Genomic DNA, 12,864 nt, shown 5'->3' with positions numbered 1-12,864 from the left:
ACTTGTTTGAACGCAGTGTTTGAAGAGAGCTTGTGCATCTGTGCTGCTGGTGACAGCCTCCACTACAGGCTGGTATATCCACTGATGATCTGTGGATGAACAGTATGTGCTTCTGTGCAAATGTAAAATCAGTTTTCTACCATCACTTCCTTACGCATTTCTAAGTCCTGCAGCAGGCTTTGGTTTGCCAAACTATCACACACTTCTTTGCTGTCACAACATCTTCAGGCAATCTGCAGATGTGCCCAATTGAGATCTTTGCTGGATATCCTTTCTTCTTGTTTCTAATATGAAAAGTCTTTTTATTTTTTATTTTGTATTCAATGTGGCTGTCCATCTTTGACTTGGTAACTGTGGAAGTGACTGTTTTAACATCACTCTTTTTTTCCATGCTTCCTTTTGGGTCCATAGATGCATCCCAGTATCGTCATGCCACAAAAGTAAAAGGCACTGTAGTCTCTGTACTTGGTAAAGTCCTCTAGAATGACAGTATGAACTGGGTCTCTGTCTTCATCCATCCTGTGAAGACATAAAAAAACAGTTTGGCACAGGAATAAAAAAAAACAAAAAAAAAAACACTACTACTAATACTAATAATTCTTGGCTTTTATAGTCTACATTCATGAGCTTTGAGTTTGCATGGCAAGAAAAATAAATAAATAAAATAATCACTTTGTTTTAATTTTTGGCCCAGAAAGGATTTTCTCCATACATATTATTCACAGAGCATAAAACTAATGATATAATCCAAGTGATGCTATTCAATGTGCAATTAATTTATTATTGTACACATGCAGTAAATAACTGCAAATATATCTTGATCAAATCAGCAACTGCGTGAATTCATAGATAGTTAAATGCTATAATGGTACTGTAAAGGGTTGAGGTTTAGACAGTGTCAAGATCTGTCAACCCCAGTGAGTGTGACTTAAACACTAAAGGGCAAACTACCTTCATGGCTCAGAGCCTTAGTCTTGTAAACACAGATTTTAGGCTCCTGGTTTCGCCGTGGACAAATATTACAACAAAATTAAAACCCGAAGAAATGTATGTTGGTTAATGTATTTAGAACTTTAAGAATATTTATTTTTAAGAAATTCATTCCTCAGGGTTTAGTCAAAAAAGCCACTCTACGACACAGACGCCTCTTTTTTCAGTCAGGCAGATCGTTGGGCACCTAACAGACGTTTGACAACACAACAGGGTCCTCCGTTTAGCGCCAGTTTAGATTTCCCTCGCTATGAGTGGAGCTTGTAAAGGACAATAATGTGTCATTCTTATGAAATATAACGTAAGGAATGGTGTATATCGTAGTGTAATGTTAATTACTGGAAAATAAGCACTTAATTAACAAGTTGGACGTCGTTAAAAGGCGGTCAAAGGTACATTAGAGTCAGTGAAGGACCCAAAACTGAACAACCAGAATCTGAAGTAAGTTTGCTTTTTCATTATGTCAGAGTAAAAGTAATGGAAAGCTAAAGGTTTATGAAAGACTTGATCAATGGTTTCATTCTAGTCAGTAAAAAAAACGAATGGTGTTAATCTCCTCAAATGTTGACATGACTTCAGTAACTGTTTCCCTTGTTAAATGTTGACTGTATGTCAGTTTAAACGGGCCCGTTAAACCAGACCGTGGCCTCACCTGAGACGAGTTACATGAGGATGAACCTGAATCCAACACTTTACTCCTCTCTCAGAAATAGGATGGAAATCTCTTTCCAGTAGGGATTCTATAGATATTTTACCTGCACAGTTCTGTGCTGCACTGGACAGATAGACATAGCAGTACTGGGTGTTACACTTTGTGGATATGGTGCTGGTATACAAGGTGATAACTTTGTATCAAAAGCTTGTCACTCACTTTGTGCTGTGCTTTGATAAATGTGGCTACACCAAGAACTGACAGCGATGAGTCCGTGCTAGTACCACCTGAACTGAACAGACATTTTAAATGTAAATGACATTTCTGTCAGAGACCACAACTACTAAGGAATCCATGTTTGTTGAAACTCTTGAAACAGGGCTTGAACTATGATCAGTGTCTTATAAATTTGTATTATTTAATCCAGTGTAATACTTGGAAGAAATAATAGAAAACATAGGGATTTGATTAAGTTACTAATGCAAGAAGAGACAAGGAATCATACTTGAAATTGCTTCAAAGCATTGGGACACTATACAGAAGTGTGTGTGTTTAACATGGGGAAATGTTTAGCTTGGTGTGATATAAAAATTTAGAGCTACAGCTGAAAAAGAGCTACAAGAAGAGCCTCTAACATATGGTGTGAACAAACACTATTGGATGGATTAGAGAGAAAAAATGTCAGTCGCCTAACAGTGATTCAACATCATGCAGCATTAGATTAAATATTATGGGTCGTTGTAGCAGCAGATGATGTTTCATAACACAGTAAAATGAATGTAGGAAAACTTACTATGAAACATACAGTTGATATAATTAAATTAATAAATTTTTTAGGGATAAAAACAGTGAAACTGACATTTTTACCCACATATGAGGGTTTTCATCATTGACTCCATTTGAACATTTTAACCTTGTCTTTTGATCATCAGCTGTGCATATGGTGCCTAAAATCTGCTCCACTCACCACCAGTACTCTGCTACTGCTACATATGCAAAACTCCCACTATGGAGCATGAAGTGACATTGCTTACCGAACACCTTTAATTGACACTTTAATTGTGTCTCAGTTTTCAAAATGTCTTTCACATTTGTTCTTCTAGAGAGAATTTAATTTTAACTAAAAGAGCTGCTGAATTAGTCTCTCCTTCATTCCACCTATCATTCTGCCTGTACAGGTCACCAGGTCATCTGAAATCAGCCCCACCATTAACATCACAAAGATGGACAGTAAGTATCAGAAGATTTCAAACACAAAAGCTTTAATAGTTCAGGGAAACACGCCTTTACACTTATTATCTGCACAGGTGAGGATGATCTGGACATTCTGACGGCGCTGCTGGCTGAGAGCGAGGGTGTCGCAGAAGATCAGGGCAGTCAGGAGCAGGCCGACGATTTGGACGGCCTGTTTGATGATGACAACGATGAGGAGGAAGAGTACAAAGAGGGCGTCGAGGAAGAAGGGGGAGATGTGGAGGCAGAGGACACGGTGTCAGATCTCTTTGGAGATGTGGATGACATTGAAAATGAGGAGAAGGACACTAAAGGAAAAGCAAGCGGAGGAGAAGCCAGTGAGAGTCTGAACAGGTCCAAGGAGGATTTACAAGGTTTGTGCCACAGCAGTCTCTCCTTCAATCTGCGTCTAGTTGATGAACAAAGTCATTTGGTTCAGTTGAGTGTTGCTTGTTCGGTCTGTGTTCACCACTGGAGTCTTCCCTCCTCAGAGGAGCTGAGGCAGATGCAGGAGCAGATGCAGAAGTTGCAGCAGCAGCTGGAGGCGAGTCAGAAGGTTTCCACCCCATCCACCCCTCCAGTCAGGGCTGCAGGGCGCTCAGCTGCTCCCAAACCTGTGGCCCCCAAACCAACACCTCCCCGACAGCTCACCCCCAAAGTGACCCAGGTCAAGCCAGCAGCTCCCTCACAGAAGACCAAGACACAAGCAGGTGAACATGGTGTTGTACACTGGCAACTTCTGCTGTTTAATTTTTCACATAAAGTACAAAATAAATTGATAATGACACAGGGGAACAGAGGTTGATTGTGCTTCTGTTTTCCTCGTTTTCTGACAACAGCAACGTCTTCATCCACTGCGGTTAGAGGAGGAGGAGGAGGAGGAGGAGGAGGAGGAGTGAAGCTCCAGGAGTCTTCAGACTTTTCTGACCAGCTGAATAACGCTGACTCCTTCAAACGCAAACCCAGAGTAGCTCATGAACCCAAACCCAGCACATCACCAGGTAAAACCAATCTTTACACCATCTTTTCACAAAAAACAGAATCACAACAACAGTTCTGTCATTGTAACTTAAAGACTGATGTGCAGACATACTACTTGTGCTACCTGAATGTACTTTTCTTCACTCAGAAGATAGGGGGCCACTGGTGGAGATTAAGATCGGCAGCTCCTTCCAGCCAGTAGAGAGCAGCAGCAGCAAGGTTTCCAATCCTCTGCGTTCACCTGCAGCCTCCCACACCAGAGCTGCTCCAGCTGCAGCAGCAGGACAGCCGAAACCCTCTTCTCTTCCTCCTCTTCCTAAAGACGTGGCTGTTGAGAGATACTCAGGGCTGCGGCTCAGGTCAGGACACAGAAATTACGAGACTGACTTGTCAACACTTGAATCTAGGCTTTCCCAATCTGAATCCAGGCTCCTTTTTTTTTTTTTTTTTTTTTTTTTTTTGTAATTTCAGAAAACCGCGGGTTTCCTCCAGCGAGATGGACCGCAAGATGGCGGACCGCCGTTTCATTCGTCTGTCACAGGTGCCGGAGCGTTTGGCTCGGGAGAAACTGGAGGACAGTGACTGGGTGACGTTTGCGGTGTTGGTCAATAAGGCCACACCACAGAGCAGCAGCAGTGTAGGTCTATGCTCAAACCTCCCAGCGTGAACTGTAGCTCTGTGTTTAACTGAATACTGTCATGTGTCAACAGTTATAAATCACATTTATTCAAACTGTGAATTACTGGATGTTTTTCTTGTAGAGTTCTACAGTTTTGCTTGTCATTTTTTTTTAACTTTGCGAACTTTGCAACATCCACACTATTGTTGTTAACAAAATCCATGATAGTTCATCATGTAAAAAAAGGCTCCAGCTCCAAAAAAATAGCAGTTTTAGCATTTAACTTCAAATCTTAAAATGTATTGGAAATACTTTGAAGTGTCACATTCCTGACTGAGCACTACTTTCTCCGCAGGGGAAAACCTTCAGCATCTGGAAGCTGAATGACCTCCATAACCTGGAAGTGTTTGTGTCTCTGTTGCTGTTTGGTGAAGTCCACAAAGAGCACTGGAAGACGGAGCCGGGCACCGTTATCGGACTCCTCAACCCGAACCCCATGAAGCAGAAGGACGGATATGACGGGGTGAGTGAGAGTCTGGACAGTTTCCAGTGCAATCTGTCATCGCTGTAACCTTATTAATTCTTAGTTAATATAAAGAAGTTAATATAAAGATCAGCTCTACATGTGATTCATGAAAAAAAGAAAAGAAAAAAAAGGGCACAGGAGCAAAATCGCTTGTTGACCGGCGGAGGAATGTGCATCTGAACAGCCAGGCTACTGCTCATGTGACACAGAGTTGGACTGACATTAAACCTCAAAATAAGATACCTCAGTCCTCAGCAGAGCGTACAACTTGTCTACTGGTTTGCATTCAGAAATAGCAACACATGGACAGCTGTGGGGTCAGTCTGGAGTCAGTCTGTTAACTGTCAGACCCACAGTGGAGAAAACCTGCTCAGATCTGATGTCCCAACATATTTAACCAATTAACCGTTAGTTAATCAGTCAAAATCCTCATTGTCAGTTAACGCTTAATTATGAATAACACTAGTAAAGATCCTCCAGTCAGTTGCACCATTCACCACCTTTGGAGATCCAGGACCTTGCTCTTTCGCTTTCCCTGACCAAATGTTTCCTGCGCCGAGAATCAAACCGGTGACTTTCCACTCACAAGTCGGGATCTCTAATCTTAAGGCATTTAACTAAACACAATCTGAATGACAATACCAGACAATTCCAGTTTCATTTGTGAAGGTCCCCGCTAAAAAGCATCCACAACCTTCCTCTTGAAGTTCAACAACTGTCTCCAGCGGCTCACACAATGGAATGAAGGTAGAAATGAGAGGTTGAGGTCCAGGAGAGGAAAATTCCAAAACATTTTAATGTCAGAAGCTAAACTGGGACCAAATTACAGTTTAATTTGCAACATTTAAGTATAATCAAAGACAAGGGCAGATTTGAACACCAGTAAAATCACCAAGAGTCCCTGCGTTTGTTTATTCATTATTTTCTAACATGCAACATTAAATGCCGCTGATGTTATAAACAGCTGGACTTCACCACTTTGTATATTTCCTGGTCAGATTCTAACAAACTGGGTCAGAACTAAATTACATGTGACGCTTTCATTCCTGTTGAGAATGAATAGTTTTCACTCAGGGTGAAGCGACGACCTTGTTTTATTTATGTTTTACTGAATCTGTTTTAAGATTTTTTATTTTTTATTTTTTATTTTTTTGTCACTGACGGTTTGGCAGCTGAAGCCTCGTCAGTTAAAGCTGGAGACAGACGAGTGGTTTCAGTGAAAATAGCCAGTCGGGACACTGGTGTCAGTGTCGCATGATAAACTGACATGTTAGGAGAAGAAAGTGGTGAGGAAGGTTCCCATTTTCACACCACACGTGCACACACACACACACACACACACACCGAGGGCAGTTTGCTTTCAGAGTAACCTCAGTCTGTAGCAGTAAAACAGTCACAGCTTCTGGCGTTTCAGGCACAACTTTGTGTTTCTTTGTGTATTGTTTTGTTTTTTGAACTAGTTTTCCCAGTTGGTCCAGGTGGACTGGAAACCACTTCAAGACTGGACTGATTGTTTTCTCCTTTTGTTCTTGTGATTCTTCAGCTTTTTATTTTTTCTGAAATCCTGAAAGGAGTTTTAATCAGCTGGGTTCATTTAAAGTTTCAAAAGTGTGATTTTAGGGCTGCAACAAATGATTTTTTTCAGTGTCAGATTAATCTGCTAATTATTTTCTTGATTAATCAATTGGTTGTTTGGTCCATAAATTGTCTGAGAATAAGGGAAAAAATGAGACAATTTCAGATTTTCAGGTGATTTATTTTATCCAACCAAACTGTCGGATACTGGGTCCTCACAGCTGAGAGAAAACAACTTAAATAGCTGATTATTTTCAATATTCCTTCAATTGACTAATCAATTGTTTTAATGAAAATCCAAATGTTGTGAAACATTTAGGAAGAAGATAAAAATGTCAACACATCATTAATCTATAAAACTAGAATGGCACTGAGAGAGCACACACCTCCGCCAAGGTCGACGTCAAACAACACGCACCAGAGCTCAGAGGAAAAATTCAAATTCATAGTAAAAGATCCGGATCTGTCCCAAAGTGTGATGAGATCTTCCCTGGTTCAATCGGCTCAGTACTTCTGTGTAATCCTGCTGAGAAACGAACAAACAGACAGGAAACATGGAAACATAACCTCCTTGCTGGAGTTGACAAATACTACAAAGCGCACAGCCTTGGTGATAAATTGTATCTGTTGATAAGTAACAAGAAATTGCAGCAAAACAGCAGCAAACATATGTTTTGGAAACAGTTAAATAACAGTGAAAGGTTCGCCCCCCAATCTGCATAAGACTTCAGAATAATTGAAAAAAAACAGACAAATCAACAGAATATTTTCTGTTTGTTGGATTTAGACTACTTTTTATTGTGAACTGATTCCCCTTGCAGAAAATAAAAGTTTGTGTTGAACATGTGCAGGTCAGCCTGACGGTGGACCACCCACAGAAGGTGCTGCTGATGGGTGAAGCTCAGGACTACGGCACCTGCAAGGCCATGAAGAAGAACGGAGACCCCTGCTCCCAGATTGTCAACATGGTGGGTCCATCCTCTCAAGCTGTGCCTGCGTCGTACACGTCTGAACCCGCATTCCATTATATTCCATTACGTTGCATTATTTTTTTTACAGCAGACTTGTTTCTATATGGTTGTTTACAGTACGAGTGCCAGTACTGCCAGTACCACGTCAAGGCCCAGTATAAGAAGATGAGCTCAAAGAGGGCCGAGCTGCAGTCAACATTCTCTGGAAAAGCTCCCAACAAGGTGAAAGTGAAGGGCGGCGGCCTGAGAGAGCGGCTGTGTCAGGACGGCTTCTACTACGGCGGCGTCTCCTCAGCCGCCTGCGCCTCGTCGCTGTGAGTGATGTCAGATGTCACCGTTTTCCTCACGTGTTTTCACGACATTTCAAACTTATCAAGTTTACTGCAAATCTTTCCTGTAATGAACAGAGGGTAATTATGCAATTTAATAATAATGAATGCAGTCATTTTAAAAGCTGAAAGTGTTGGTTTCAATCAAAAACTCAACTCAACTTTTACAAAAGTTTAATTTCCTATTGGTTCTTAAAAGTGGTTTATAGAGATTTCTGAGGGTTACAAGTGTGAAAAATGTTCTTTTCTATTGGTGGGTAGCTTAACCGATAAGAATGCAGGCAGGCATATAAAAGTGAAGTCAATTTTTATTTGTGTAGCACCAATTCACAACAGAAGTTCTCTCCAAGTACAATTCAAATAGACAAGGTCTAGACCTTCTCTTTATTTACAGAGACCCACCAGTTCCCTCCAAGAGCAGCGCTAGGCGACAGTGGCGTGAAAAACTTCCTTTAAAGAGACGGAAACATCAAGCAGAACCAGACTCAGGGTGGGAGGCCATCTGCCTCGAGAAGAGAGAAGAGAAAGAAGGGAGGGAGAGAGAGAGAGAGAGAGAGGCACACTCAGCCTGGGTGCTCATGTGCTCGAGGGAAAAATTGGAAAAGTTGGAATGATGCAGTGATTTTCAGAAAGTTTGCAGTGATGTGGTCGGCAGGACAACCTGGACTTTACTGTGTATATATAAGCATTTTGCTTTGGCCTGAGCCTGTTCAGTCACTACTTAATACATAGACAGTTGACTTGTCTCTTACTCCGTATTGTTTGTATTTACTGTGTTATGTGTGATGACTGAAAAACTACTACTACCACTGCAGCAGACAGTGAGATCACAATCCAAATTGGACTCTGGCTGAAACTGTATTCGCAGTGTGTGTTTTGAAGTCGAGCTAACTGCGACTTACAAAGCCAGGAACACAGTGTGGGACTGGGCAGGAGCTCAGGACACTTTCAGTAACAGGTCTTCTGTGTTACAGGACAGCGACCAAACCGAACAAACCCATTCAGAAAACTCTGGACAAGCTGTTTGTGAAAGGCTCGACTCAGCTGGTCGATCAGGCCAAGAAGCTCGGTAAGAAACACACACACACACACACACACTGATACACACACTCAGGCAAACAATCAGGACATTCTCTCCAAAAAGGCCTTGAGTTGATTTGACTGTTTGAATGAGTACTTCACTCATGTTCCACACACACACGTCAGTCGTCACGGTGTGTGAAGAGTGAGCAGCACATTTTTAGCAAATTGCCGTAAAATTGGCGATCACGGACAAATTGATAAATCGTGTTAACACTTGTTTTCTGACTGTGATCCAATCGATTCTTCAGTCTCTATTGCATATATATGGTCTAAGCTTAAATGTAGTACAGATACATAAAGACAAAACAAATCCAGAGGTTTTCAAACTGAGAGTTGAACAGATACTGTATGAGGAGAAAGGGCTGGCTTCATGCTGGTGTTCTGAAACAGCTGGATGTTATTATAATCTGTTCTGCTGATTTGGGCCTCGTATCAGCGCGATCAGCCGCAGCAGCTATGACACATTCATGCAGACAACTTGTTGCAATGTGCGGCAGAAGTGTCATTCCTTCTCTTAATCATAACTCAGTCAGATCTGAACAGACATGAAACACATGTTTTTAGATTCAGTGTCACTTTCACTTATTGTTGATCATTAGTTACATCCATAAATCTGCTGCAGAACCTGCCTGAGAATCATCATGTTGTGGTGGATGTCTGTACATCCGTGGGTACATTGATTACTTATAGTTAATTCAGTGTATTTCTAATGGTGCCAGTCTGTTAAAGTGACAGATTTAGGTTAAAGGACAAGGCTCAAGTTGTGTTTTGTTGAGAACTATCTTCTTAACCTGATTTTGTCTGGTTGTCTTTTTAAAAAATATTTTAGGTTTTACAGCTAAAATAGTCTCCAAAACATTTTTCTGTGCTTTGACATTCTGTATTAAATGTTTTTTTTTTTCTTTTAGCCATAGAGACCGGTGAAGTTTCAGGTTGTTCTAACGAATTCAAGAGCCTGATGTCGATGCCAACACCTGGAGCTCTGCAGCTGAAGAAGCACTTAGCACATGGCAGCCAATCAGGTACACAACCTGGAAATATCCCTGTGCTTTTGACTGCTGTCTGTGTTGCATTCAAGGTTCTTGCTGCAAAAAAAAAAAAAAACAATTTGATGAACCCGTTGTCCATCCTCAGTCTCCAAGGATCCGACTGGAGCTCCAGTTCAGTCCATCTCAGCCTCAGACCTGCTGAAGCAGCAGAAACAGAAGCAGCGGGAGCTTCTGGAGAGCCGTCGACGGAGGGCGGATGAGATCCAGAAAAGGGTGCTGCAGAACTCAGAAAGGGCCAGACCCGGGTCGTCATCCTTACCACCGAGCCGAGAGGGTCTGATGTCCCCGAAAGCAGCTTCCGAGGTCCCCAAATCCACCCAGAGCCCCGCGGCGCCACATACGCCCACCCTGGGCCGAGGCTTCTCAAAGGGCGAAGACATCCTGTTTTTTGAGAACAGCCCCCGTTCAGCTCCTCCTCCCAGCGCTCTCAGCCTATCAGCCGCCAAGATGGCTGCTCTGAAGAAGCTGAGAGCTAAAGGGGCAGGGCTGGAAAAAGAAGACCCCAACGCAGTGAAGAGGAAGAGGAACAACAGCAGTGAGATCAGCGTTCGGGTGGAGAAGAATCTGACCTCGCCCAATGGTACATGTACACACACACACACACACACACACACACACACACACACACACACACACACACACACACACACACACTTTTTTTTTGTATGTAGTGTTGATTTTTTTTTTTTTTTTTCATAAAATAAAATGAATAAATAACATAGCAGTTTACAAATAATCTATTTACTTTAATATATTTGCTTGCTTTCAGCAGTAATACACAGTAGGTGGGTTAAAATTCATGTTAAGATTTCATATGCTAATTTTTGTAGCAGCCAAATCAGCTGAACAAATCACGAGCTAGGTGTTTTATCTTGTATCTGATGTATCTGAATTCAACTCTTGAAATTTTCAATAACTCATTTCCCTGTTATTTTTCAGTGTTCACAAATTCAGAATGAAAAATTCAACATCAGTTCAGCGTCAGTCACATGACCAATGGAGCGTAACTTGATTGGCTGGACGTTGATTGAATTTGAGCAACTTGAATATGTAGGATTCAAATTGTGAACATTTAAAAAAATAACAGTAAAATCAGTTATTAAAAAATTTCAAGAGTTGAATTCAAATCACAAAGATACATAATTTCAATGCAAAAAAAGAAATTCACAGGCTGTCAAATTTCAAAATCTGGTGAGACAGATTTGTTTCCATGGCTCTTCCATTTATGCTGAACAACATTAACCAACATTCTACCCTCTGTTACACTAAATCCTACATGAAGTGAGTTACTAATTGTCCTTTAACTTACCTGTTGCAGGTGAGTCGTCCAATAATGAGGATGAGGAGCCAGCCCAGAAGAAGAAGCGAGATCAGCTCCAGTACATTCAGTCAGAGGAGTTCCAGAAGATCCTCAACGCCAAATCTCGTCACGGGGTCGCGCTACAGGCGGTAAGACCAGCGGCATCAAGCATCTATTCAAATGTGTTTTTCATAGCTCAGTTTGATGAGATCCGATTTCCCTCTGGTTTATTTTTTTTACTTTAGATCCATTTCTACATATTAAACATCATAAAGTGTGTGTGTGTGTGTGTGTGTGAATTAAAGAAGCTTGTATCTGGATCTTTCAGGCAGAGTACCAGCTGCAGGAACGCTACTTTGATGCTCTGGTGAAGAAGGAGCAGTTGGAGGAGAAGATGAAGGGCATCAGGGAGATGAAGTGTCGCGCCGTCACCTGCAGAAAGGTACTGAGCAGCTTAGATAAACAAATGTATGTGATGTTAATTTAAAAAAATAAATTAAATAATTTATCTTTTAAGCTGACGTTCGTATGTGAGTGTAATAATAAAGGAGAGCATGGTGGAAATGCTTGAGTGTCTCGAAAGTTTGAAAAGTAAGCTGTTTTTTTTCCCACGTTCCCTTGCTTCCAGTGTAGTTACACCTACTTTAAGCCGGCGGATCGCTGTGTGGAGGAGAATCATGATCTACGGTGGCACGACTCCGTCAAACGTTTCTTCAAATGTCCCTGTGGACAGAGAGCCATCGCTCTGGACAGACTGCCGCACAAACACTGCAGGTCAGACATGGAAACTTTGATATAATATGTGAGATTTATTCCAGACAGGAAGATGATAATGATGATTTTCTGCCTCTCTAATATCTAATGTTTTACCATTCCAGTAACTGTGGTCTGTTTAAATGGGAGCGTGACGGGATGCTGAAGGTAAAAAATTTCTTTCTGACTCTCTGAACGAAAAGAAAAAATATGTTTTATTGCTGTGAAAGAACAGGGCTGATGTTGTTGACGTTTTATTGCAGGAGAAAAAGGGACCAAAGATCGGTGGAGAGCTTCTCCTGCCTCGAGGAGAGGAGCAAGCCAAGTTCCTCAACAGCATGAATTGACAACACAAACTAGTTGTTAAGGGAATGTGTATTTAGATTTCTATGTCTACATCAATTATGTTTTTAAAGTCTGATGTTGTTGTGTTGATTATGGTGGTGCTTATGCTTTGAAATAAGCTGATTAAAGTGATACTTTTTGCGACGTTTCACGTGAAACGTTTCATATTTCTGTTCAGTTTGCCGCTGATAAAACACAAGAGAAGAAAAGCTGAACACAGATCCTGGTGCAGAGCAGAGGTGAGAGTAACTCACACATGATCAAGTCTCTGGTTTGTTTGCGGGCCGCTGCAGGTCTGCGGCATCCTAGTAGGTTGCCAGGTTTGTGGGAATGGCACTAGAAATCACCTAATCATGTTTCAAAAACGAAATGTCGCTTAATATCTAAAAAAAAATGCAAATGTTTAATTTAAAAAAAAAAAGTCAAATCCATTCGAGTCAAGTCTCAAGTCGTGAAAC

General features: G+C 41.4%; 1 protein-coding gene across 1 annotated transcript; it reads left to right on the top strand.

The window, feature by feature from the left end:
- The first annotated feature begins 1,319 nt into the window (after positions 1-1,319).
- Positions 1,320-12,821, top strand: mcm10 (minichromosome maintenance 10 replication initiation factor). Its single transcript, XM_022749570.1, has 18 exons — positions 1,320-1,431; positions 2,821-2,872; positions 2,950-3,249; positions 3,367-3,585; positions 3,715-3,876; positions 4,005-4,215; positions 4,328-4,493; positions 4,831-4,998; positions 7,428-7,544; positions 7,665-7,861; positions 8,851-8,945; positions 9,868-9,981; positions 10,094-10,588; positions 11,327-11,457; positions 11,637-11,750; positions 11,937-12,082; positions 12,187-12,229; positions 12,325-12,821. The coding sequence occupies exons 2-18, from the start codon at positions 2,866-2,868 to the stop codon at positions 12,406-12,408; spliced, it is 2,769 nt and encodes a 922-aa protein (XP_022605291.1). The 5' UTR covers positions 1,320-1,431; positions 2,821-2,865; the 3' UTR covers positions 12,409-12,821.
- The last annotated feature ends 43 nt before the right edge of the window (positions 12,822-12,864 follow it).

The sequence above is a fragment of the Seriola dumerili genome, unplaced genomic scaffold (genome assembly GCF_002260705.1).
Source record: "Seriola dumerili isolate Sdu_G_001 unplaced genomic scaffold, Sdu_1.0 BDQW01000138.1, whole genome shotgun sequence".
NCBI lineage: Eukaryota > Metazoa > Chordata > Actinopteri > Carangiformes > Carangidae > Seriola > Seriola dumerili.
Note: the sequence above shows the minus strand (reverse complement) of the source record. Positions and strands in the feature narration are given on the sequence as shown.

Bases quoted from the DNA above. Each gene is read 5' to 3' on its own strand.
- mcm10 (XM_022749570.1), top strand. The intron at 3,250-3,366 runs GTTTGTGCCACA...TTCCCTCCTCAG, and splicing joins GTCCAAGGAGGATTTACAAG to AGGAGCTGAGGCAGATGCAG. The intron at 4,494-4,830 runs GTAGGTCTATGC...CTTTCTCCGCAG, and splicing joins CACCACAGAGCAGCAGCAGT to GGGAAAACCTTCAGCATCTG.